A 23,251-nucleotide genomic window follows, 5' to 3' on the forward strand; every position below is an offset into this window, starting at 1 on the left:
TTGGAGAATCACAGAGCCACACAGAAGGAATGGAGGGGGGGCAGAGGTCTTGGGGGCCTGGGAAAGTCGGCCATTTTTTGTAGTGGCTGCAGAGTTCACATACACCACACACTGTGTACCCGTGCTCTCCAGTGTCTGCATCCTCCTGGTGAGCGGTCCCCTCTTCTACACACAGGAAACTGAGGCACAGAGTGTCTGCTCTCTGCAGAGTCAGTTCGTTCCTTCGAACTTTGTGTGGGTTCTAGGGATTGAACTCAGGTTGCCAGGGACGGAGGGTAAGTAACTTTACCCTGTGAGCCATTGTCTTTCCTTTCCTTTTTTTAAAGACAGATCTCACTATGTAAGCCAGGCTGGCCTTGAACTCACAGAGATCCACCTGCTTCTGCCTCCCAAGCACTGGGACTAAAGGTGTGCACCACCACAGCCAGCTCTTTCCTGTTGGTTTTGAAATAGGGTCTTGCTATGTAGCCTGGGCTGCCCTTGAACCTGTCAGCCTCCGGGTGCTGGGATGACAGGCCCGTGCCACCCTGCCTGGCTGAGGATACATGTCTGTGGCACTTCACTAGGGCTTTATTAGTCCTTGGAAGGAATATCAGGTTTATCAAAAGACAAAGAAAACAACAGAATGGCAATTAAATCTGAGTATTACAGCAACGTCTCAAATATGGTGTGGAGTATATGCGAATTAAAAGCCAGCCTTTATCCCAAACTCAAGCTGAACTGAATGTCCTGTAACACATCTAGGCCCTACGCCTCTATCTCCTCCCACCTCTGGGCCCCACCTCCTTCCTGCCAGCAGCTCGCCCTGCAGGTTCTGGTCCCTAGGGTGGAAGGACCGACCTTAGGAGTACATTGACAAAGAGGATGAGATCTTTGGCTCCAGAAGCCGACTCCTGAGCTTCTGCTCAACAACCATGGGACTTTTCACAAGTATCCCCCATGCCACTTCCGGGTTTTTGAGATGAGGCTTCAGGTAGCCTAGGCTGCCCTTAAGTCCTGAACTTCCTGCCTCCACCTTCCAAAGGCTGGCATTCTTTTCTTCTTTTGAGGGCTTCCTGCAAGGGGACCCAGTAGCAGGCAGCAAGGATCCCCGGTAGCCCTAATGTCCTTGATGGCTTCTCTCTCCTCTCTTTGCTGCCCACAGGGCTGAACCTAAGCAGAGGAAGGTAAGAACCCTGTAACTTACTGCTGTGACAAGAGGACTTGGCCCCGGGGACCCAGAGTCCAGGGGCAGTGCCATCAGAGGAGACACTTGGTGCAGAGGGACGTGAGGAGGCAGCTGCTGGAACTGCTGGGAAGTGAGCTGCCCTGCTAGTTTCTGTTCTTCTGAGACAGCAGGGGACCCAGGGTTCAGGCTCCAACAATCCTGAACGGCCCTGTGATCCCGGCAAATTCCTTAACCGAGGCAAATGCCTCTGTTTCTTCAACTGCAAAGTGGGGCTAATGCTGCCTAGTTATGCAGGAGGCGCATAATAAAGGCTTGCTGTCCCAGCTGCTGCCGTGCCTGGGGTGGTAAGCGCATTACCTGGCGATGGTATGCACGCATTTTTCTGAGAACAGCCCTCCCTTGAGGAAAGCTAATCTCCAAAAGGGCAAAGCCACTTGGGTCCTGTTGGAGGCTCGGCGAAGAACACAGGCCGCTGCAGACTGCCTTCATTTCAGCTACATTTTATTTGTCGCAGTTTTGACAGACGTCTAAATTATACATTGAGCTTTCCACATGACCAAACACCACGTCCCTTCCTTTGATTATCATTTTCAAAAGGGACTATAAAAAAAGAACCTTTCGATGGATCACACTGAACCCTGAAACCACATGGAGAGCAGAGCTAAAAATAAAGGAAGAAGCGTCCCGAGAAGGAGAGGAAGGGGAATCAAAGCATACTGCAGATGGGAATGGAGGCCTGGGTCCTGGTGAGGGTGACATGGTGTCACCCTCCAGGCCAGGCCGGAAAAGGAGCGGCCAACAGTGAGGGTGGGGCACAGAGTGGCATTAAAAATAGCCACCACTTTAGTCCGGAGGGGCATAAAGAAATCGTCAAAGCCAGGGGACAGAGGAGGAGGAGGAGGAGGAGGAGGGCGGACGCTGGCAAGATCGTCCTTGTGTGCAGCATCTCAGGCTGCGGACTTTTCTACCGGGCCGAGCTAAGCGCCGGCATAATCGCTGACTTTCAGCTGCGCCGACATGTTCCCCAGCTCAGCCCACATCAATGACACCCTTGTTTCCATAGTAACCAAGGGAGAGCGAAGGGGAAAGGGTGTACTGCACTGGGCGAAGGGAATCCAGCCAAAAGCAGCCACACGGGGAGGGTGGGAGGAGGGCTCAGTTTTTCCCACAACTGGTTTAGTAGACACTGTGGACTTTGCCTGCCCTCTGGCCTCAGCCCTCGCCCCCTGCACATTCAGACGCAATGGTGCGCAGAGCAAAAGTCTTACCAGGGCTCACTGGGATGGGGGAGGCACGGGGCTGGGGGATCCCCTTTCCAGATTCAGAATCTGTCCTCTGGTCATGGCCACAGGGGCACGGGTGGCACCGTACAGAGGAAAGGGGACTTCACAAACATTTTGTTTTTACAAATGGGAGCTTTCAAACTCTGCATTTTCCAGGCTCCTCTCATCTATCCCGAGCCCCCGGAGGGTTCAACAGGGTTCACAGGCAAGATGAAAGCCTGTGACAACCACAGTTGTCTCTGGTGTCTCTGGCTGAAAAGCAATGTGGACATTCACAGCGGCTGCCATCAGAGCAGAGCAAGCAGCTCTGCCCGCTAGCTGGGGCCTGGGGACAGCTGCTCTTTAGAACAGTTCCTTCAGTTGGTGCTAAGAGACCAAACACCTTTTACAGATCCTGCTCTTCCAGAGTCAAAGTCCCCGCTGCAGCATTCCAAAACTAGACCTCAAAGCAGGCATGCAGCCCTTCAGATAACATCCTGGGGGCACTATTTGGAAGGAAGAGCAAGTCTCAAGGCCAAAGCTCCATCTGGAGGCTGGAGAAAGGGCTTTTCTGATTCCTTATAGCTCTGTCTGCCACCCTTCAAATCAGAGAAGTCGCTGGAAGAGGTGGCAGGCCTAACTAGCCTAGGTTTAACCCCCTCATCTTCTTCTTCTTTTGTCTTGCAAGCCCTCACAGGCCTGTCCGCGGCTACCACAGCCACCACTCTCCCAGGCTTTGTCAGACTTTTCATCTCAGCTGCCTTTCAAACTCTACAAGCTTCTCCCTCCCCAGAGTCCAGAATAGCTGGGTACCATGGGGCAGGGGCTTCTGTGGCACTTTCTGTTAGCTCACACATCACGGGGGACTTGGAAAGGGCCACCTCCCAGGATGAGAAGGCAGCTGGCCTCCTTGGACCTACCAGGCATTGGATAGTCTCTTATTTATTCTCTGAAAAGCCCTGAGCTCATGCCCAGAACAGAGTTTAATTCAGGAGCAGGCGATGCTCTGGCCTGCTTTTGGGGTTTGAGGCTGGGATTTCTGAGGGCTCAGGGAGACGCGCTCCTTTTGCAATGGGGGAAGGGCAGGGCTTCTGCACCGTTCCCTATCAGCCAACATGTTTTGCTGGAAAGAAGCAGAGGAGACCAGCACGGGGTGAGTGGCTTCTCTGGGCACAACCCCTGCGATCACACCCCATGTTCCCTGCAGCAGATGCTTCCCATCCGGGAGCTTCCCACACCACCGAGTGCCCGCACTGTAAAAATTGATCTCTTCTCAAAATCGATCCGCCTGGCTTTTCTCAGTGGAGCAGGTTCATGGCAAAGCTGCATTTATTTTTAAAATCTGATAGCATCGGCCTATTGTGATCATTTAAACACAGAATTCTTTGAGCTTTAGAAATCCCCTCTACAGGACTGCAGTGGAGAAGTCGGCGGCGAACCTGGAGTCGACTGGCCCTGCTCCACTGAGCTGGAGAAAGCCTGTTTACGCTAGCCTGAGCTCTCCATGTGAGTGAGGGCTTTTTAAGGACCTTGTAATTTTTCTGGAATTAAACCTCCCACCTCTTCTTACATTCCAGATGTCATTACAGTCAAAAGTCATAAGAATCTGCTGCCGTGCATGGCTGGCAGGGGTGAGGGCTGGGGGGCTGGAGTGGGGATGTTTCTGTAGTGACCTGTTTGCAAGGATTTTTTTCTTCTGCCCATAAAGTGGGGATTACATCCAGTGTCTTACCTACCTGACAAGATGGTTTCATCATGTGCTATCCTTTGCCTCCCCAAGCAGCGTCCTGCTGGATAGACTAAAGCCCTGGCTGTTGGGGATGAGGACAAAAAAAAAAAAATCAAATCTCTGCCCAGCACCGCCAGGCATGTGGTTTCCAAACCCGAAGGGAGTGAAGGGACAGGTCAGTAAATAAAGGGACGCAGCGCAAGCAGCAGCTTCTTCTTCCTTTTTTTCTTTTTTTTACAAAAAGCTCACTGGAATTGTCTAAACTGCAGCGCAAGCTCTTACCCTTTCCTGATCATGTGCTCTGAGACATTTAATACTATCGCAATTAAGCAGAGGAAATAATATAATTCCTTTATTTGAAAAACGATACTGAACCTTGGAGATCAGTTAAAACCTACGGCTGGAGAGGGGTTCTTCGGAAGCTCTTGTCCCTCTCGTCACACAGCGGCCGCTGTGCAGATGAAAAAGCATTTGGTCAGAAAACAGCAGACCAGTGCTCTTCGGGCCAAACGCGGCTCCTACAGCTCCTGCAGCTCCACGGCTCTAGACTATTTCTTCTTCGCGGTGACGTTCTTGCAGACCCAGTTCATGCCATCCTTTGAGGGAAACGGGCAGAGAAAGGCAGTGTTAGTTACAAGAAAGACCCCAAGAGCTCAGGCTGGAGGGCACTGCCACCACCGACTCTGTGGAGTTTGTTGCCCCTGAGGCCCAGCAGGCTGACCAGGGCCGCGACCTCTTGGGAGGGTGGAGGGGGTCTCTGAGCACAGGCGGAGGCCAGCATCTGAACTTGAGATTCGTTCTCAGGAACTCCCTCTGAAAAAATAAACACACCTGCCCAGGTCCAGGGCTTGACTGAGGAGCTATCAGGAGAGAGTCCAGCCATTTTTGGCTTTTTCTAAAAGCTGACCTTTGCTAGGGCATTAATTCAATGAGCTACCCTTCTCGTGCCCCAGCGTGTTTACAGTGTGACAGTGTACACTCGCGTTAAATTAAATTTCACTTTGGAAAAACAACCCTCCGCAGTGGGTGTTAGTCCACACATGCAGGAGCGGTACACACTTATGTCTGCAGAGAGGTTTAAAAGTGGCCTCTTGTTGCTTTAAGCCCTACTACGCAGAGGGACAGAGAGGCAAGGAGAGAAGGTCCCCTTAAAGGCACAGTGACCTTGAAAGTGTCCTTTTTTATTTAGGGCTGGAGAGGGACTGAGGTTAACGCGCGCGCGCGCGCGCACACACACACACACACACACACACACACACACACACACACACACTGCTGACGGCCACCTGGTAGGCAGCACAGTTCCTCACAGATGCAGGCCTGTCAGACATGACCTCCTTTCCAACCCCCTCTGGAGCATACCTGGACACACACTCCTCCCCAGAGACGCCTGACCTTCAGGCATGTGCAAGCTCCCTCAGGAGCACAGAACAGAACTCAAGGTGGGCCCTGAAGGGCATCTTGCCCAGTGTCTGGGTCTCACATACGTGTGCTATCACACACACGCACACACGTGACACCCCACACTCTAAACCCCACGTTTCTGGTGGCTGTGAATCTGGCCGCTGAACCGGAACAGCTAAGACAGCTTATAGCAATAAATATCAGCTGACACCCTTGGCCACCGGGACATTAATCCCGTAAACAATACATCACTGCAGAACAACCAGCAGGTCCCCTTCTCCTGGCTAATCTGATGGTCACCTGCATTTACAGTGATTAAAACTCCACCAGCTGCCATCAGGGCACTTGGGCAGGAGAACCCGATGATCTGAGGGACGTTCTGCTTTGCCAAGATGAGGCCTGGGCCTGGCAAAGCTCTCTCCTTCAGGTGGAGAGCACCTGGCTGCAGCTGGGCAGCGGAGGCCTGGGTGAGGGGACCCCAATGCATCCGATTACAACTGGGTCAGCGGCATACCCTGAAAAGCCGAACAATTTTAACGCCGTTTTATGAAAAGGATTCATTTAAAGAGAGCACGTTTAATTTTAGTAGCTAATTGGTTTCTAGGAAAAAAAAAATGATCACCTGCCAGGAGACAAAAAGGATTTTTACACATACGAGAGGGAAGAATACGATAACCATCTTGTCTTGCTCCAAAGCTGACGAGCGCGGCACACGTGCAGCGTGAACACCCAAAGGTGCCGTCGCAAGGCCCTCCTGTCCACAGACCTGTTTCCTCAGACCTGCTTCTCTGGGAACGGCAGTGCCCCCCACAATGCCGGCCCGTACTGCTTTGTCTGTTTCCTTGGTTTATGACTGGTGAAGAGGGGTTTCTCTTATTATATCTCACCGCACATAAGTGCATGCAGAGAGACAGGGACAATATTTACTCAGCTGCAGGCACTCAAAGCAGAAGGTGGAGGGAGCCTTACACTGTGGAGGCAGAAGGGGCTTAAAGGGCGCAGCCTGCCGAGGGGTGCTGTCCTGCAGATGTCTGAGAATCTAGAGGTCGGCCCACCACGGTCTCGTCAACAGAGGGCGCTCAGGGGCAGCATCCATGGCTGCCCCCAGCCCCTGGTGACATCCTGCAGCAAAGCCCGGGGCCTCTGCAGGGCTTGGGGAGGCTCCTTTGAGTCACAGCATTTGGGGGCTGGAGGGGAGGGGGAGGGGGAAGGTCACAATCCTCTGTGACAATACCTCATAAATCAAGTAAAGGCAAGCTTTGTCAGGTAGCTCACTGGAAAGGAAAGATAATAGTGTTATCCAAAAACCAAGATGGGCGGGAGGGTCTAAGCAAGGGACTAGTATGCTGTCTGGCTTAATATAGTCCATACTTAGAGTTCTTAAAATTAATTCTCATAACCACCCAGTGAATGTATTATTGTTTCCATATCGCAAACAAGAAATGAAGAATAGAATAATTTGGGGCAGAGGTGGGCCTTGAAATATGCTTATCTTCCCACTGAGAACCATATACTATTCAGCATTTCTCCGTGACTGCGGGTGGCCTAGGAAGAGCCCTGCATCTAATCACTGAGGAGCTGGGAGGCCTTCGAAGGCAGGCAAGAAGGCCATTCTAGTGGGGTTTTTCCCTCATGGCTCCCTTCAGCTGAATACAGGGCAAAGACTGGAGGTATCCCTGTCGAGGAACCCTGCCTACCTAGCCACAGCTCTAAAAGGGACCAGAAGATTCCTAGTCTGCCAGGATGTAGGCCTGCAGAAGGCTGGACACTTGTGACCTGGGCCACATCCTCCAGTGGTTACAGGGAGCCTTCTGCTTCTGTTTTTAAGTGAACGGTGGGCTTCTCTGTGTTTAAGTGGATGCTGGGCTCTGCTTCTCTGAGAAGAGGTGATTGCTTACTTAAAGGAGGCGACTCTGCTGTCCCTGAAGAAGGAAATGAACTCATAGGTTTGTTTAATGGTCGGACGTTTTATTGTTAAAAACTGGTTTGACCGATTTCCTGCACATTTGATCTCCATTATGGGAATGACTATCTTTGGTGTGAATAGTCTCCCCTTTCCTTTCCGACCAATCTGGCTCAAACTGAATTTGAATTGATTAGTTTCAATTCAATAATAGAGACTAAAGAGAGACAGAGACCCTCAAACACTGGGCTTTGTACAGCTTCCTGGAGAGGAAATAAATGTCTGTGTGGCAGGAACATCCCCACCGTAACTGTGGGTGGGGGAGGTGGGGCAAGGCCGCCCTACAATATGGTGGAAACCTACTAATCCTAGCGCACAGCCTGAGGTTCAAGGTGCAGGACCTGCCTAGGTAGAGCTGGCCGCTGGCTCCACCACTCTTTCTAATGTGATCTCAGTCCTGGGCACCCTTGGAAGGAAGCAGTGGTGGCTATGGTTGGGCGGGCTGGTTTTTAAAGCTGGGCTGACTATGTGGTCACTTCAGTAATTGCTTTAAGATGACAGGGAGCTTAGACCCTTGCTGAGCAATGCGGCAGGCCTGTCCCATCCCATTGTGCCGTTAGGCCCCCGGGGTCAAGGAGCAGCTGAACTCAGCATACATAAAATATGGCTTGCTGTTCATATTTTTCTGGTGACAAAGGGCAGCGTACCAGGGAGGGAGCAAATCACATGCCACAGGCTCCCTTTAGTTCACAGAGGTCTGCAGATATAAAACTCAACCTGAGGTCTGAATGACAGATATGCAGGTCCAAACAAAGCTGGAGTTACCAACTGATCCCAGGCCTAGAAAGAAGGACTGGACGTCATTTTTTAAACACTGAAATTCAGGACTGCTCAATGCAGCAGCTCCACTGTACAATAAGGGCTTAGCATAAACAAGGTACTGGGTTCCACTTCTAGTGCCCCCCACAAAGAAAAACCAATCAAATTCTGTTAGCAGACTAGGAAAGACTCCCCTGGATCAAGGAAAATGAAGCAGAGGCATGAGGCTGGTTGGCTGCCCACTGCTGACCGTCTGAAGGAATCGATGGTGGAGGAGTCTGTGACCTGATCATCCTTCCTGTTTGCAGACGTGGGGGAGGGAACGGGGTAGATGCCAAGTGAAAAGGTGGCCTGGAGGTGGTGGCCTGGAGGTGGTGGCCTGGAGGTGGTGGCCTGGAGGTGGTGGCCTGGAGGTGGTGGTCTAGAGAGCAACACCTGTGAACACTGCCCGTTCAAAGCCATTGGTGCAGGCAGGTGACCGTGGTGACGAAGTCTAGAGGCCAAGTTCAAACTGCCAACTTCTGCTTTAAAAGGAAATCCAAAGCCAGAACAACCACACACACCGTGTTTCAGAAAAAAATGTCTCCAACCCTGAAAGGACACCACCAATTACAAGCACCCTCGGGGGGTGGGGTGGGGTGGGGTGGATTCCGGCCGCAGGTGTGGGGGGGGACTCCGGCCACAGGTGGAAGCAGGGCCTTTTCTCTAACTGAGCCAGAGCCTTTGTATGCCACCCCGCCTTTTTTCTTCCATTTCCTTGATGCTCATTCAGAAGAAAAAGGACAAGAGGCCCAGTGCTGAATGACGGATCCTAGGAGGCTCTAGCAAGCAGCCTAGCCTCGAAAGCATGGAGGGAGATTCCTCCCCATGCTGGCAGGGCCTGGCTGAGGGAGTTTTCGGTAATCCCTCTCACATTTTTCACTTCTCTCTGCCTTCACCTTCTTGACGTAACTGGTCTCTTCCGACCACTCCTTTGGACTACAGTCCTCTCAGCAGGAAGGAGTCGCCAAGACTGACCCTCTTCTTCAGTGTCTGTCTGGTGACCTTTACTGTTATCTACTCACGACAGTTTCCCATGAAAACCCACTTGAGGGCTGGAGAGATGGCTCAGAGGTTAAGAGCACCGACTGCACCGGGCGGCAGTGGTGGCGCACACCTTTAATTCCAGCACTCGGGAGGCAGAGGCAGGCGGATCTCTGTGAGTTCGAGGCCAGCCTGGTCTACAGAGCGAGATCCAGGAAAGGTGCAAAGCTACACAGAGAAACCCTGTCTCGAAAATACAAAAACAAAAACAACAACAACAACAACAAAAAAAAAAAAAAAAAAAAAAAGGAAAGCACTGACTGTTCTTCCAGAGGTCCTGAGTTCAATTCCCAGCACCCACATGGTGGCTCACAACCACCTGAAATGAGATCTGGCGCCCTGTTCCATATACATAATAAATAAATAAATCTTAAAAAAGACCTGTTCCAGCTCTCTTGATGTCCTCAACACTCTTTCTATCCACAGCTGAACTCACAGTGTTGTCCTGTGAAGACCACACAGGCGTGCCTTGACAGTATCAGGTACAAACTCCACCCCAGGAATTCCATCCCTGGAGTCACCAGCTCCCACAGTCTCAGATCATGTGTTCAAGCCACTTAACTAGCAGAAAGTAGCGTACCTGCCCTGCTTGGCACATCCCTATCTGATTGTGGCTGTTCTCTGGACCAGACCACTTGAAGGTCCTTGCTATTGGTCAGTATGACACACTTCTAGATCTGCTTTTTGTTTAAAATGTTTTACTTTTCATTCATTCATTCATTCATTCATTCATTCATTCATTTTTAATCTCTCTTCTTCTCCTCCTCCTTTTTTTTTGAGACAGGGTTTCTCTGTGTAGTTTTGGGGCCTTTCCGGGAACTCACTCTGTAGACCAGGCTGGCCTCGAACTCACAGAGATCTGCCTGGCTCTGCCTCCCGAGTGCTGGGATTAAAGGTGTGCACCACCACCGCCCTTCAGGCTTTTCTTTTTTTTTTTAAAAAAAAAAAAGAATTTATTTACTTTTGTTTTATGTGTATTGGTGTTTTGTCTGTAGGTATGTCTGTGTGAAGGTGTGAGATCTTGGAGTTATAGACAGTGTTAGCTGCCATGTGGGTGCTGGGATCTGAACCCGGGTCCTTTGGGAGAGCAGTCAGTGCCCTTAACCGTTAAGCCATCTTTCCAGCCCCTTTCTTTTTTCTTTCTTCCTTTCTTTTTTTAAATAATTTATTTGTTTTTATTTTATATGCATTGGTGTTTTGCCTGCATGAATGTCTGTGTGAGGGTGTCAGGTTTTGGAGTTACAGACTGTTATGAACCGCCATGTGGGTGCTGGGAATTGAACTTGGGTCCTCTGGAAGAGCAGTCAGTGCTCTTAACTGCTGAGCCATCTCTCCAGCCCCTCATTCATTTATTCCTTCAGACATTGTGTGTATGTGTGTGTGTGTGTGTATGTGTGTAGTTCGGGTGGCCAGGTGAGCCATGGCATGGGTATGGAGCACAGAGAAGAACCCACCAGAGTTGGTTCTCTCCTTACACCATGTAGGTTCCAGGGACTGAACTTGTATCTTCAGGTTTAGAGGTGAGTGTGCTGAACCTTCTTGTAGGCTACCAGGTATGTTTTGATCCAACACCTGTATACACGCCCAGGCTAGATGGCGGGATGCCTTCAGCCCCACAACTACAAACAAATCCTGGACCCTCGCCCCTTTCCCTTTTTCAGACTTTCCTGCTTTCTTTCTGGGTGTTAAAGAGGTGGTACAGATGTCAGCAGCCCAGCCAGTCGGGCAGTTTCTGGGGAGGTGCGGCGGGAAGAGGAGAACAAAGCTGGGATTTGGGGAGCTTGAATCATTACGATACTGAATTCCTACCTGAAAGTGAACCCCAAATGCCTGGATTACAGTCATTTTCCTAGCAGAGTTCTTCATTTTTAGGGATATTTTAGGCCTTAATTAAGAGCCATGAAAGGCCTGTACTTTAGTCATACAACCCTGGAAGGAATTACACCGAGGTGATTCTTTTAAAGGTAAAAAACCAGGGAACTGGCTGAGTGGACAGAAGTGTAGGTCAGCGGCATCACCTGAGGGAGGAACATGGTCAATGGCCGCTGATGGTGAAAAATGCTTCCACAGAAGGTTCCATGGCCTTTCTCTGGTCCCCAAAGGTTACCATGGAAGGACAATAGACAGTAGGTTCCCTTCTTAATTAACATTTTTATTAAATAACCCATTTCAAATAATGGTTAAATTCTCTAAATTTATATCATTCTATTAACCATAATCTAATCTCATTAACCTTGAAATCCCAGTCTTAACTATCCAATTCTGTACACCCTGGTACTATCTATAAACTAATTAAGTGACCTTCAAACTATTTGTCCTCCGTACAAAATCATTTTCTTTGCTCTCAGTTCTTTGCTGGATCTCTCTCTCTCTCTCTCTCTCTCTCTCTCTCTCTCTCTCTCTCATTCATTTGGTTTCAATTTGATTAATTAATTAATTAATTATCTGTTGTGGGTAAGTCAGTGGACAACTTTTGAGAGTCAGTTCTCTCCTCTTGCCCTGTGGTCCTGGGGATCAAACCCAGGTCATCCATCAGGTGAGGTGGCGATCCCCTTTATCCACTGAGCCATCCTGCTGCCCCTGGATCTCTTCTGATGTTGCTTCCTGTGCCCATGGCTCCTGCAGGTCCCTGATTAAAGAAGCACTTTTTTTTTTTTAAGAAATAATAATAATCAAATTACTGTAATCTCACTTTATCCAAACTGGCTCGTTATTTAACGCTGTCCTTGCTATTCCCGCCCACACTGTCCCACTGCCTGGGAGCTTATTGTCTTGGCCGAGGGGTTCTACAAAGGAGGCTGGGCTGGAGCTCACTGGTAGAGAGAGCACTTGCCTATCATGTTCACTGCCCTGGGCTTGATTTCCAGCTTGGATCAAAGGAGAGGGAGGGGAATGGAAGGGAAGGGGCCCTCCCTGTAGGGGGCGCTGTGAACCTGTGTGATTACCCAGCCAGGAGCTCCCTGGCTGCCCTCAGGTTCCTATGGTGACCTTGACTTCAAGGCCACTGTGCTCAGAAGTGACTCTACAGCACTACCCTGGTTGCCCCTTTCATAGCCCAAGGCAGGCTGAAGAAGGAGCCTCACTGTGAATTTGGGCTTTGCTTTTTCATGCTTTCTCCACTCGGGCCAAGAGAGAGGTCACAGGACCACGAGCCCACGCTCTGAGGAGTGTGGCATACAACCTGCCTCCTCTCTTCAGCCATCTTTCCAGCTCCCAACACCAGGATGCCCTTGGCCTCCTAACACCTGTGTTCTGAGCCATGGAGAGGGCAGAGTCCACACGCTGGAATGTTTTCTAACAGGGAAGCCTCTCCTGGCCTGGGGCTGCAGCTCGGGAGGTACAGCGCTCGCCTTAACAACCTGGGCTCCATCGTCTGTGATGGAAAACCAACAAGAAGGCAAGCTGCCGTCTCTTGACCTGTGCACAGACGGGAGGCACGTGTGGGCTCAGATGACTCCATCTTTAGAGAGGGTTGTAATCGGACGAGGTTAAATAAAACTACACAGCAGCATTTACCTATTACCAACATTCCATGTCATAGCGCACTTGGACTAGGCTGTAAATTACCCTGAAAAACGTAGTTAAATCAAAGGCCTGATAGACAAGCTCATATACATAAATAATCACCTATGTGGGAGCAATTTCATAAGGAAGAATCTAGAAGAATGGTAGTTAGTCCCTTTATAGAGCAGGACTTAGGAGCAAGAAAATAATTTTTTTACTTACTTTTCAGACAATCTCACACAGTCCAGGCTGGCTGAGGATGGCTTTGAACCCCTGCTCCTCCTTTACCCCTAGGAACTGGGATTGCAGGCTTGTACTGTTGTGCCCACTTTCTCTCTGTATTTTTTCTTTTTATTTATTTATTTAAATTTAATTATTTATTAGGTATACAGTGTTCTGTCTGCACATATACCTGCATGCCAGAAGAGGGCACCAGAACTCACTACAGATGGTTGTGAGCCACCATGTGGTTGCTGGGAATTGAACTCAGGTCCTCTGGAAGAGCAGCCAGTGCTCTTAACCTCTGAGCCATCTCTCCAGCCCTTCTCTGTGTAGTTTTGTGCTGCTAAGATGAACTCAGAATCCTGTCCATGTAAGACAACCATTCTACCACTGAGCCATGCCCTTAGCCCACATTTTTTTCAACTTTATAAGCTTTGACATGTTTACAAACAAGGAAAAAATACATGCTTGAGATAGGATCTATGGGACAAGACTAGAACTCAGGACTCAAGGGATCCTCCAGAGCGCGGATGCATGCCACAATGCCCGATCTAGGCAGAATCTAGGAGAAATGAGATTTACAGCTGGGTGTGGTGGCTCATTCCTGTAATCCCAACACTCTGGATGCTGAAAGAGGAAGGTCAGGAGATCAGACTCAGCTGTGCAGAGTCTGAGACCAGCTTGGCTACAAAACACCCTGTTTTGGGGCTGTAGAGATGATTCTGTAGTTAAGGGCATTGGCTGCTCTTCTAGAGGACTGGAGTTTGAGTCCCAGCACCTGTATGGTGGCTCACAACCATCTGTGACTCTAATTCCAAGAGATTTAACACCCTCTTCTGGCCTTCACATACATAGCACACATGAAGGGTACACACATACATACAGACAAAACACCCATATTCATAATATAAAATATTTTTCCCCCTGAGATAGAGTCTCTCTGTGTAGTCCTGGCTGTCCTGGAATTAGCTCCGTAGACCAGGCTGGCCTTGAACTCACAGAGATCTGTCTGCCTTTGCCTCCTGAGTGCTGGGATTAAAGACATGTGCCACTGGTTCCAGCTTTGAATTTTTTTTTTCTTACTATCTAAAAAGAGATCCTGTCACAAAACTCTAAAACACCAACTCTCCAAACTTAAACCTCAGACTGCTCTAGACATTTTGAGAATTTTACTGTGGTAATCCCTGGATTTCAAGGAACCCCAACATACACATATTCATGGAGAAATTCTGGGGTGCAGGTATGAGCAGTCTGAGGAGGGGACACCTGTCTAGTGCTGACTGCACTCAACTCTAAGGCCACACAGAAGCCAGCCATGGCTAATTTTTGTTAAAGATTTATTTATTTATTACATATATAATGTTCTGTCAGCGTGTATGCCTGCATCCCAGAAGAGGGCACCAGATCTCATTACAGGTGGTTGTGAGCCACCATGTGGTTGCTGGGATTGAACTCAGGACCTCTGGAAGAGCAGTCGGTGCTCTTAACCTGTGAGCCATCTCTCCAGTCCCGGCTATTTTTGTTATAAAAGCAAAAGCAAAACAAAAACCATGTAGCAAACATATTAGGACTAACACAATTCTAGGATGTGGTTATTTGCTTGGGATAAACGCAATCAGACCATCTAAAGACAAGTGGGTGTTAAACGTCTGAGGAGAGGCGACATCAGACGGGAGAAGCGAATGGAAAGGGGCCGTGGGCAAAGGTCGGGAATCAAACCTCAGGTCTGCAACCAACATGCCAAGTCGGGAGAAAAGCAAACTGTCATGCCATTATCGACATACCACGTGGCAAGGCGGGAATCTATGTCCTGGAGCAGTACGGACCAGTCCTCACAGTACGGTTGCACGTCCTGGCAGATATACAGGACACTTGAAAAGAGGAATGTGGAGGACTCTGGGTCATCTTAAAGGGCTGGCTATGGAGTGTCACTGAGTTGATGATGCTTGGCAGGATGCACCTGAGTTGGAAGTGTGTGACTTTTCTTGAGAATAAAGTCTCTCGGATGACGGGGGCAGGGCTGTGTTCTGCCCTAAATTAATATTAAAAAAGGGGGTGTTCAATCTCTGGTGTACAGTTCCTCAGTATAAAGCACAGGGCTTTGTGTCCATAGAAGCCTCCCAGTGGGAAATCAACACCAGTGGCTGGGAACAGATACCAAGCCCGGGAGCAGGGGAGAAGTCTTTGGAGGCCAAGCAGCCCCTGTGTGGTGGTGACGCAATCACCGTGAGATCACAGGCTGTTAGCGTCCATAAAATATTATGGATGTAACACAGAATGCCAAGACAATTGTCAAACAATTCCAGAGTTAGAACAACCTCCAGGTCATCTCTCCAGCCCTCCTCCACACAGGGAGAATATGCTGAAGGTGCAGGGCTATTCCTTCCTTGGAACACTTCATGGTATCTGGTTGGTTTCTAGCAGGGTTATTCCTTCCTTGGAACACTTCATGGTATCTGGTTTCTAGCAGCAAAGCAGCAACCTCCTTCTGTGCCCTTCACTTTCTAGAATGGTTCATCTGCCAATCAAAGGCCATTTGCTTCAAATCTTTTTCTGTCTAGAGCAGTAATTATCATTCTTCCTAATGACTTGACCCTTTAATACAGTTCTTTAATAATGTTGTGACCCCCAACCATAAAATACTTTGTTGCTACTTTATAACTGTAATCTTGCTACTGTTATGAATCGTAATGTAAATATCTGTGTTTTCTGATGGTCTTAGGGAACCCCTATGAAAGGGTCATTCAACCCCAAAGGGGGCTGTGCCCCACAGGTTGAGAACCACTGGTCTAGATCAACCCTACCAGCGAGGAAGGCTGCCTTGGTGAGCTGCCATGTTGACAGGAACGGAACCTTGCCAAGGTCTCACCTGGACGCCCTCGCCTGTGAGAGCTGAGCAGGACTGGATCTGCCAGACCCGGTCCCGGATGGTGTGTAGATTCAGCCCTTCTGCGATCTCGGAGGCGGGGGCTGCCGTGAGTAGGTCCTGCTTGTTAGCAAAGATGAGCACGGGCACACAACTCAGCTTTTCTTCCTCCAGTAATTCTGTTAGTTCCTGGACCATTTTTTGGGAAGGAAAGAGGAGAGGAGTTTGAGAACTGTGACATTTAAGCCACACACTTGGACTGACAGCACATTTAGCAGGTAAGTTCATCAGCAGCAACTTTCAAGGCAGAGACCCTCAGGCTGTAACTGGGGGAGATTCCCTAGCAAATTTCTGGGCTCCAGCTAGGGGTGCTGACTGCAGAAAGCCAGAGCCAGCGCCCAGGAAGCACTATTAACAGACTCCCCAGGCGATTCTGTTGTAAGCGACTCACAGGCCACTGAGAAACACCCGAGAGCCACTGTTTAAAGAAGAAGGTAGACAGTGGCTAGAGATCTCAGACTTATTCAAGCTTACCACCTGCAAATATCTTTTTCATTTTTCCTCTGGTGCTGGGGATTGAACAAAGAACCTTACACATGCTAAGCAGGTGTCCCTCATTGGGCTGGACCCACCCCTACAAATGCATGTGTGTAGGCGCAAGTATGCATAGAAATGAAAATGACAATTAGAGATAATTGTGTCTATTAATCCCTATCTCCAAAGCATGCACTCATGCATCAACATCATCAAACTCTCATCCGGAAAGAACCAGAAGGGACTAGACCTTCACTGGCCCTCCAGGTCACAGGCTGGTGCTACAGTGATGCTAATTCTGTCTGCAGTAATTTCAAATGAGTAGATACACTTACCAAAAGGACAGGCTCCGCCTCGCTCCCTCTAAGCTCACATTTTAGCTATTTTAAACATTCAGCTTTCAAAATAAACCCGGAAAGCTGCAGGTATGGTGACGCACGCCTTTGATCCCAGCACTCGGGAGGCAGAGGCAGGTGGATCTCTGTGAGTTTGAGGCCAGCCAGGTCTACAGAGTGAGTTCCAGGACAGCCAGGGCTACATAATGAGACCCTGTCTCCAAAACCAAAACCGAAAAGACAAAAAGGAACCAGACAGCTCAAGAGGCAGCTAACTCCGAGGACACCCCTGCCCCAAGCTCACGTGCAGCCCGGGCTCAGCGCAGCGATGACCCAGAAACCACTGGGTGTGGAGGGGAGCAGCGCTGTCTCCAGGAGTCTGCAGACTCCTCCGCCCGCTTGCCAAGCAAAAGGAACAGAAACATGGGAACTTCCGCCTTTGGAAAGAGGCCAGAATTTCTGCAGTGAGATCCAAACACGCCTCTCTGGGGACTCCCTTCCCCCTGTTACTCCTGCTGGTGACCTCACTCCGACCTCAACGGCCCATGCCCAGCACGGCTCTGCGTATGACTGAGCACACAAATCACACCATCTAACCACGTTGACATGTGGCCTGCAGTTGAAGCCGTGCTCGAGTTCAAGGTTGACCTTGTCTCCTGGCTTGAAAATGAGGAGCTTAGTTCTGGCTTGTATGTATGTTTCTTCTCATCCTCCTCAATTTGCCAAAGTTACTCTTGGTCAATTAAGTATTGAAAAGTGTAAATACCGATGGTGGTGGCACGCACACCTTTAGTCCCAGTGCTCCACACCTTTAGTCCCAGCGCTCGGGAAGCAGAGGCAGAGGCAGGTGGATCTCTGTGAGTCTGAGGCCAGCCTGGTCTACACCAGGACAGCCAGAGCAGTTACACAGAGAAGCCCTGTCTTGAAACAAACAAACAAACAAACAAACAAACAAAGTGTGAATAGAAAAGCTAATTGTAGTGTTCGTGAGTTCATTTCTACAAGGTCTGGGAAAAAATCAGAAGGACTTTTGGGTGTGGTACGAAGTTCCATTTGCATATATATATATATATATATATATATATATATATAAAAGATTTATTTATTTATTATGTATACAATGTTATGTCTGCATATATGCCTGTATGCCAGAAGAGGGCATCAGATCCCACTAGAGATGGTTGTGAGCCACCATGTGGGTGCTGGGAATTGAACTCAGGACCTCTGGAAGAGCAGCCAGTGCTCTTGACCTCTGAGCATCTCTCTGACGCCATCTACTTATGTCTTATATATTAAGCTCGATTAAGCTAAAAGGCTTTCATCAAAAGACAGTGTAAAAGACTCGAAACCACTCTCTCTGGACTGCTGGTATTTTTGCCTCTTGGCTAGAATGAGCCTCCTCCTTGAACTGTAACAAGAAGTCCCCCTTTCCTCACTCATACTTCAGGTAGAGTCACGAATGCCCGGTGTTTGGGAAAGAGTTTGACATAACAATCATTTACCTGACCCGTCTCTTCAAATCTTTTTCTGTCTGCGCTGTCAATTACATATATCTGCAAAGGAAGACAAGAATTACTTCAACAAACAGACATAGAAAGAGAAGGGGCAAGTTTTGTGTTTTTTTGTTTTAAAGATCTATTTATTTATTACATATACAGTGTTCTGCTTGCATGTATCCCTACAGGCCAGAAGAGGGCACCAGATCTCATTACAGATGATTGTGAGCCACCATGTGGTTGCTGGGAATTTAACTCAGAACCTCTGGAAGAGCAGCCAGTACTCTTAACCTCTGAGCCATCTCTACCACCCAGAGAAGGGGCAAGTTTTACAAAAGGAACAGAAGGTCCTCAGAGAGTTCGGATTAACCTATCATATGGGAACAGATAGGCAATTCTCAGTTCATCTGGGGAACCAAAATAAGCGAATTAATTACTTAATTAACTAACTAACCAAGGATGCTGAGAAAACACGTCCAGGGAAACTCTAGGCCAAGGAGGGTAAAATCCCTGCATTCTGTGGGGCTCTGGTCTTTCACTAGTGAGTGAGGCTTCCTAGTCCACTAGTTCTTCCTAGAGCTCCATGAGACAGACACACTATTCTCCTATGTGGCACATAAAGACACATAAAGTCTAAACAATAACCTGCTGGGGATGCTGTGAAGGTGTTGCTCTGATTGATTGATAAATAAAATGCTGATTGGCCAGTAGCCAGGCAGGAAGTATAGTGTAGGTGGGATAAGGAGAGAGGAAAATTCTGGGAGGTGGAAGGCTGAGACAGGAAGATGCTGCCAGCCGCCGCCGATGAGTAGCAAGATGTAAGCTATCGGTAAGCCACGAGCCACATGACAAGGTATAGATTAATAAAAATGGGTTAATTTAAGATATAAGAACAGGGCCGGGCGGTGATGGCGCACGCCTTTAATCCCAGCACTCGGGAGGCAGAGGCAGGCGGATCTTTGTGAGTTTGAGGCCAGCCTGGGCTACCAAGTGAGTTCCAGGAAAGGTGCAAAGCTACACAGAGAAACCCTGTCTCAAAAGACCAATATATATATATATACAGTTAGCAAGAAGCCTGCCACGGCCATACAGTTTATAAGTAATATAAGTTTCTGTGTGTTTCCTATGGGACGCTAGTGAGAGAGATTTGTCTGTGGGCCAGACAGGACCAGGAAAACTTCAGCTACAAATGGCGCCCAAGTTACACCCAGTATGTGACAAAGCCGGGATTCAAACTCAAGCACACCCGACAACGAACTCCACAGCTGCTCTCCCATATGCGTCTGTGCTGCCCCATGTCCCCAGAACAGGACAGATGGGAGGGACTAAAGGTGACGGCATCTGCAATCCTACACTCCTGGGACCTCATTTCTCTAAGAGTACTACCATTAATTCTATGCTGACTTTGGGGTGAGACAAGAGACAGTTTCCTCCCATCTCTTTCATTACCTTCCCAGGCTGCTGGGACGTCAAGACTGAAGACTAGAAATAGATGGGTAAGCTACACTAGCAGATAATGTTTTTGTTTGTTTGTTTTGAGACAGGGTCTCATATAGTCCACGGTGGCCTTGAAGGATGACCCTGAAATTTTGATTCTGCCTGACTTGCTGGGTACAGGTGTGTTTTATGGGGTCCTGGGGACTGAACACATGGCCTCACATGAATGCTAGGCCTCAGTTACATCCCCAGCAGAAAGAAAATTTGAGACTCATTGTAAGTTATACATTTGAAGCTTCCCTCTCTGCCATGAGTTTTCGTTACTACAGAAGTAACTTTGCATAACAGTAAGGGAAATAAAGTTGAAAAGGGAATGAAAATCACCTACAGCTACAGCTTCTAAACACATCAGCTATTTAAATTTCCTACAGAAGGCTCTACCCAGCCAGGGGTGGTGGCACATGTTTGTAATCTCAGCACTTGGGAGGCTGAGGCAGGAGGATTGCTATGAGAATGAGGCTAGTCTAGGCTAATTTCAAACTCGCTCTGTAGTGAGACCCTGTCTTGAAGAAAAGAGAAGTTCTTTCCTAATTCTTCATAGGCAAATTTAAGAAGAAAATCAGAAATAAAATTATGTACTTTTAAAACATTTTATTTATATGTACGGGTGGGTATTTTGTCTGCATGCATGTCTGTGTATCACATGTGTACCTAATATCCACAGAGGCCAGAAGAAGGTGGTAGATCTCCTAGGATTGGAGTTATAGATGGCTGTGAGCCACCATGTAGGTGCTGGAAAATGAACCTGGATCCTCTGCAAGAGCGGTCAGTACTCCTAACCACTGAGTCATCTCTCCAGCACGTCCCCACCCCCCAGACAGGGTTTCTCTATATAACAGTCCTGGCTGTTCTGGAACTCACTTTGTAGACCAGGCTGGCCTTGAACTCAGAGATCCATCTGCCTCTGCCTCCTGAATACTGGGATTAAAGGCGTGCGCCACCACCACTGGGTATATTTTTAAAATGCTTTAAAAAATGAACGATGCTACTTGGTGAGGTTGGTGATAACACACCTGCAATCTCACCATTTGGGAGGCTGAGGCAGGAGGATTAAGACTTTGAGGCCAGCCTGGGCTACATACACAGTACGTATTAAGTTTGAGGGCAGCCTAATTATGTAAGACTTTGCTTTGTTTCAAAAAAAGAAAAGAAAAGAAAAAGAACTTAACATTATTATTATTGAGCTAATAGTGTAATGGAAGGCTCTCTTTAAAAAAGCACATTCAGTTAAAAATGGAAACCAACCTCTCCATCCCATAATTTAAATTACAACATTGGATTCTGCCATGCACATAGCATTGTTGTTGACTCAGATTCTCTGTCTCACTGAAAGCCTGCTCTCTTGTGGAAAAGGAAATGATCATTTCTTTGCATAGAGTTCTTCCCCTCAGTCACTAGCACTCACTATTACAGCAGAATCCGAGTTTACGTCGTCTCTCAAGAATGGCCTATGTTTCCACTTGGAGAATCACAGGTGTGTGTGTGTTGGGAGGCGGGGGGGGGGGGGGGGGGGGGGGGGGGGAGAAGATGGGATTTCAATATTCTTTTGCTCATCAGACTCAGTGCTAGTGAATGATCAGTAGATGGTGTCCATGTCACAGATGTTCTATACCTGATGTGACAATAACTCACTAGGCAAAGCCCATGTGGCCCACGTTATTTTTGCTTATTTATTTTTAAATTAAATAAAATTTAAATTTATTTAGTTATGTATGTTGGGGGGCTCAGGCTTTGTTGTTTTGTTTTTGAGACAGGGTTTCTCTACATAGTCCTAGCTTTCCTGGAACTCACTTTGTAGACCAGGCTGGCCTCAAACTCACAGAGATCCGCCTGCCTCTGCCTCTTGAGTGCTGGGATTAAAAGTGTGCAATACCAGGTTCCACCAGGCTTCTTTTTAAAATAAAAAAATTTTAATCATGTACATATGTCTGTCTGCAGGCCATGTGTGTGGGCGCCTGGGGAGGCCATAGGTGTGATATCCCCTGGAGCTGGAGTTACAGGCAGTTGGTGAGCCTGCTGACGTGGGTGCTGGGAATTGAACTCAGGTCCTTCAGCAAGAATAATATGTGCTCTTAACCCTGGGGCCACCTCTCCAGCCTGGGGCTCACTGATACTGTAAATACAGATTTAGAAAGAATGAATGTGCTGGGAGGACGCTCTGGAGTCAGGCAGCAGCCTGAAGGGTGTGTGCATGGTGAAGTTGGAGTTCCGCCCGATAAGGGAGAGAAGGGACCCCACAGGCGCGCCATGGCAAGCGTGTACCCAACAAATAAACGTAAAGGAAAGCAAAAACAGACGGTCAAGACAGGCCAGCGAGCAAAGGAAAGGTTAAAAGAGCCGACCGTCCAAACACCAGGAGTCCAGAGAACAGTTTCCACTGACCAAGCGTTTGCCGTTCTTACTGGACATGAAACTTCACCTCGTGTTTCCATACCAGGTTCCAAAGGACGGCTCTAACCACACACCAGTTCTTTCTCCTACTTAGCTTTTGTCTGTATAGAATTTAAACACTGCTACAAAAAAAAAAAAAAATCAAAAACCAAAACAAAACACCTAGGATCAAGTCTAGAAAGTAATTACCACACTTAAGAGTCTCTGGGGAAAAATGGGGTTAAGTGGCCTCCAAGACCCTCCCGCGTGAGCTTCCTGCTCTCCCTCTCCAGGTAGGGTCGGCTTCCTCCCGGAGCTCTTCTGTCTGTTTGTTCTGTGCCATGGGTACGTCCCGTGTAGTCAGGGTTCATTCCCGTGTAGTCATGGGTACATTCCTGTATAATCAGGGTATGTTCCAGCGTAGTCATGAGTATGTTCCTGTATAGTCTTGGGTACGTCCCGTGTAGTCATGGGTACATTCCCGTGTAGCCATGGGTACATTCCCGTGTAGTCATTGGTATGTTCCAGTGTAGTCATGAGTATGTTCCCATATAGTCATGGGTACGTCCTGTGTAATCATGGGTACATTCCCGTGTAGTCATAGGTATGTTCCCGTATAGTCATGGGTATGTCCTGTGTAGTCATGGGTATATTCCCGTGTAGTCATGGGTACATTCCGTGTAGTCATGCAACAGTTCCTTTTCTTGATTACTTTAAAAAAAATTTTTTTTGTTTTAATTCAGAACAAACTGATCATTAATATTTTTTTTTCTGGTCTCTAGCCAGGAAGTATCAGAGAAAGCTAAGTACGCGTGCTTCTGATTGAAAATGATAACGCCCTTCCAACAGCAAGTCATGAAACCTGTCTACAGCAAGGCTGTAATCCCCAGCACCAGGAGGCAGCTGAGGCATCGAGGCACGGTGTTCTGATCTGTTTGTTTCCGGAAGCTGTCTCTGAGAACCGGAGACAGTTCTTCTCCCTCCTGCCGCCACCTTTTGGCCATTTTATTGCTTCTGGTACTTCCCCACCAGAGGGCAGGCAGGAAGAGGTGACAAGGG

The 23,251-nt window shown here is 48.4% G+C and overlaps 1 protein-coding gene across 2 annotated transcripts in view; it reads right to left on the minus strand.

The window, feature by feature from the left end:
- Positions 1 to 4,484: 4,484 nt before the first annotated feature.
- Positions 4,485 to 23,251, minus strand: part of Arl3 (ARF like GTPase 3) — a 54,317-nt gene continuing 35,550 nt past the window's right edge. The window contains exons 4-7 of one of the 2 annotated variants that reach the window (XM_042264781.2): positions 18,332 to 18,382; positions 15,964 to 16,149; positions 14,879 to 14,946; positions 4,485 to 4,755 (exon numbers count right to left, since the gene is read on the minus strand). In XM_042264781.2, the coding sequence (XP_042120715.2) occupies positions 4,746 to 4,755; positions 14,879 to 14,946; positions 15,964 to 16,149; positions 18,332 to 18,382 (315 nt within the window). In that variant the 3' untranslated portion in view covers positions 4,485 to 4,745. The remainder of the gene's footprint in view (positions 4,756 to 14,878; positions 14,947 to 15,963; positions 16,150 to 18,331; positions 18,383 to 23,251) is intronic. The other variant, XM_006983337.4, reaches the window with a different exon arrangement.

This window comes from Peromyscus maniculatus, chromosome 1 (assembly GCF_049852395.1).
Source record: "Peromyscus maniculatus bairdii isolate BWxNUB_F1_BW_parent chromosome 1, HU_Pman_BW_mat_3.1, whole genome shotgun sequence".
Classification (NCBI taxonomy): domain Eukaryota; kingdom Metazoa; phylum Chordata; class Mammalia; order Rodentia; family Cricetidae; genus Peromyscus; species Peromyscus maniculatus.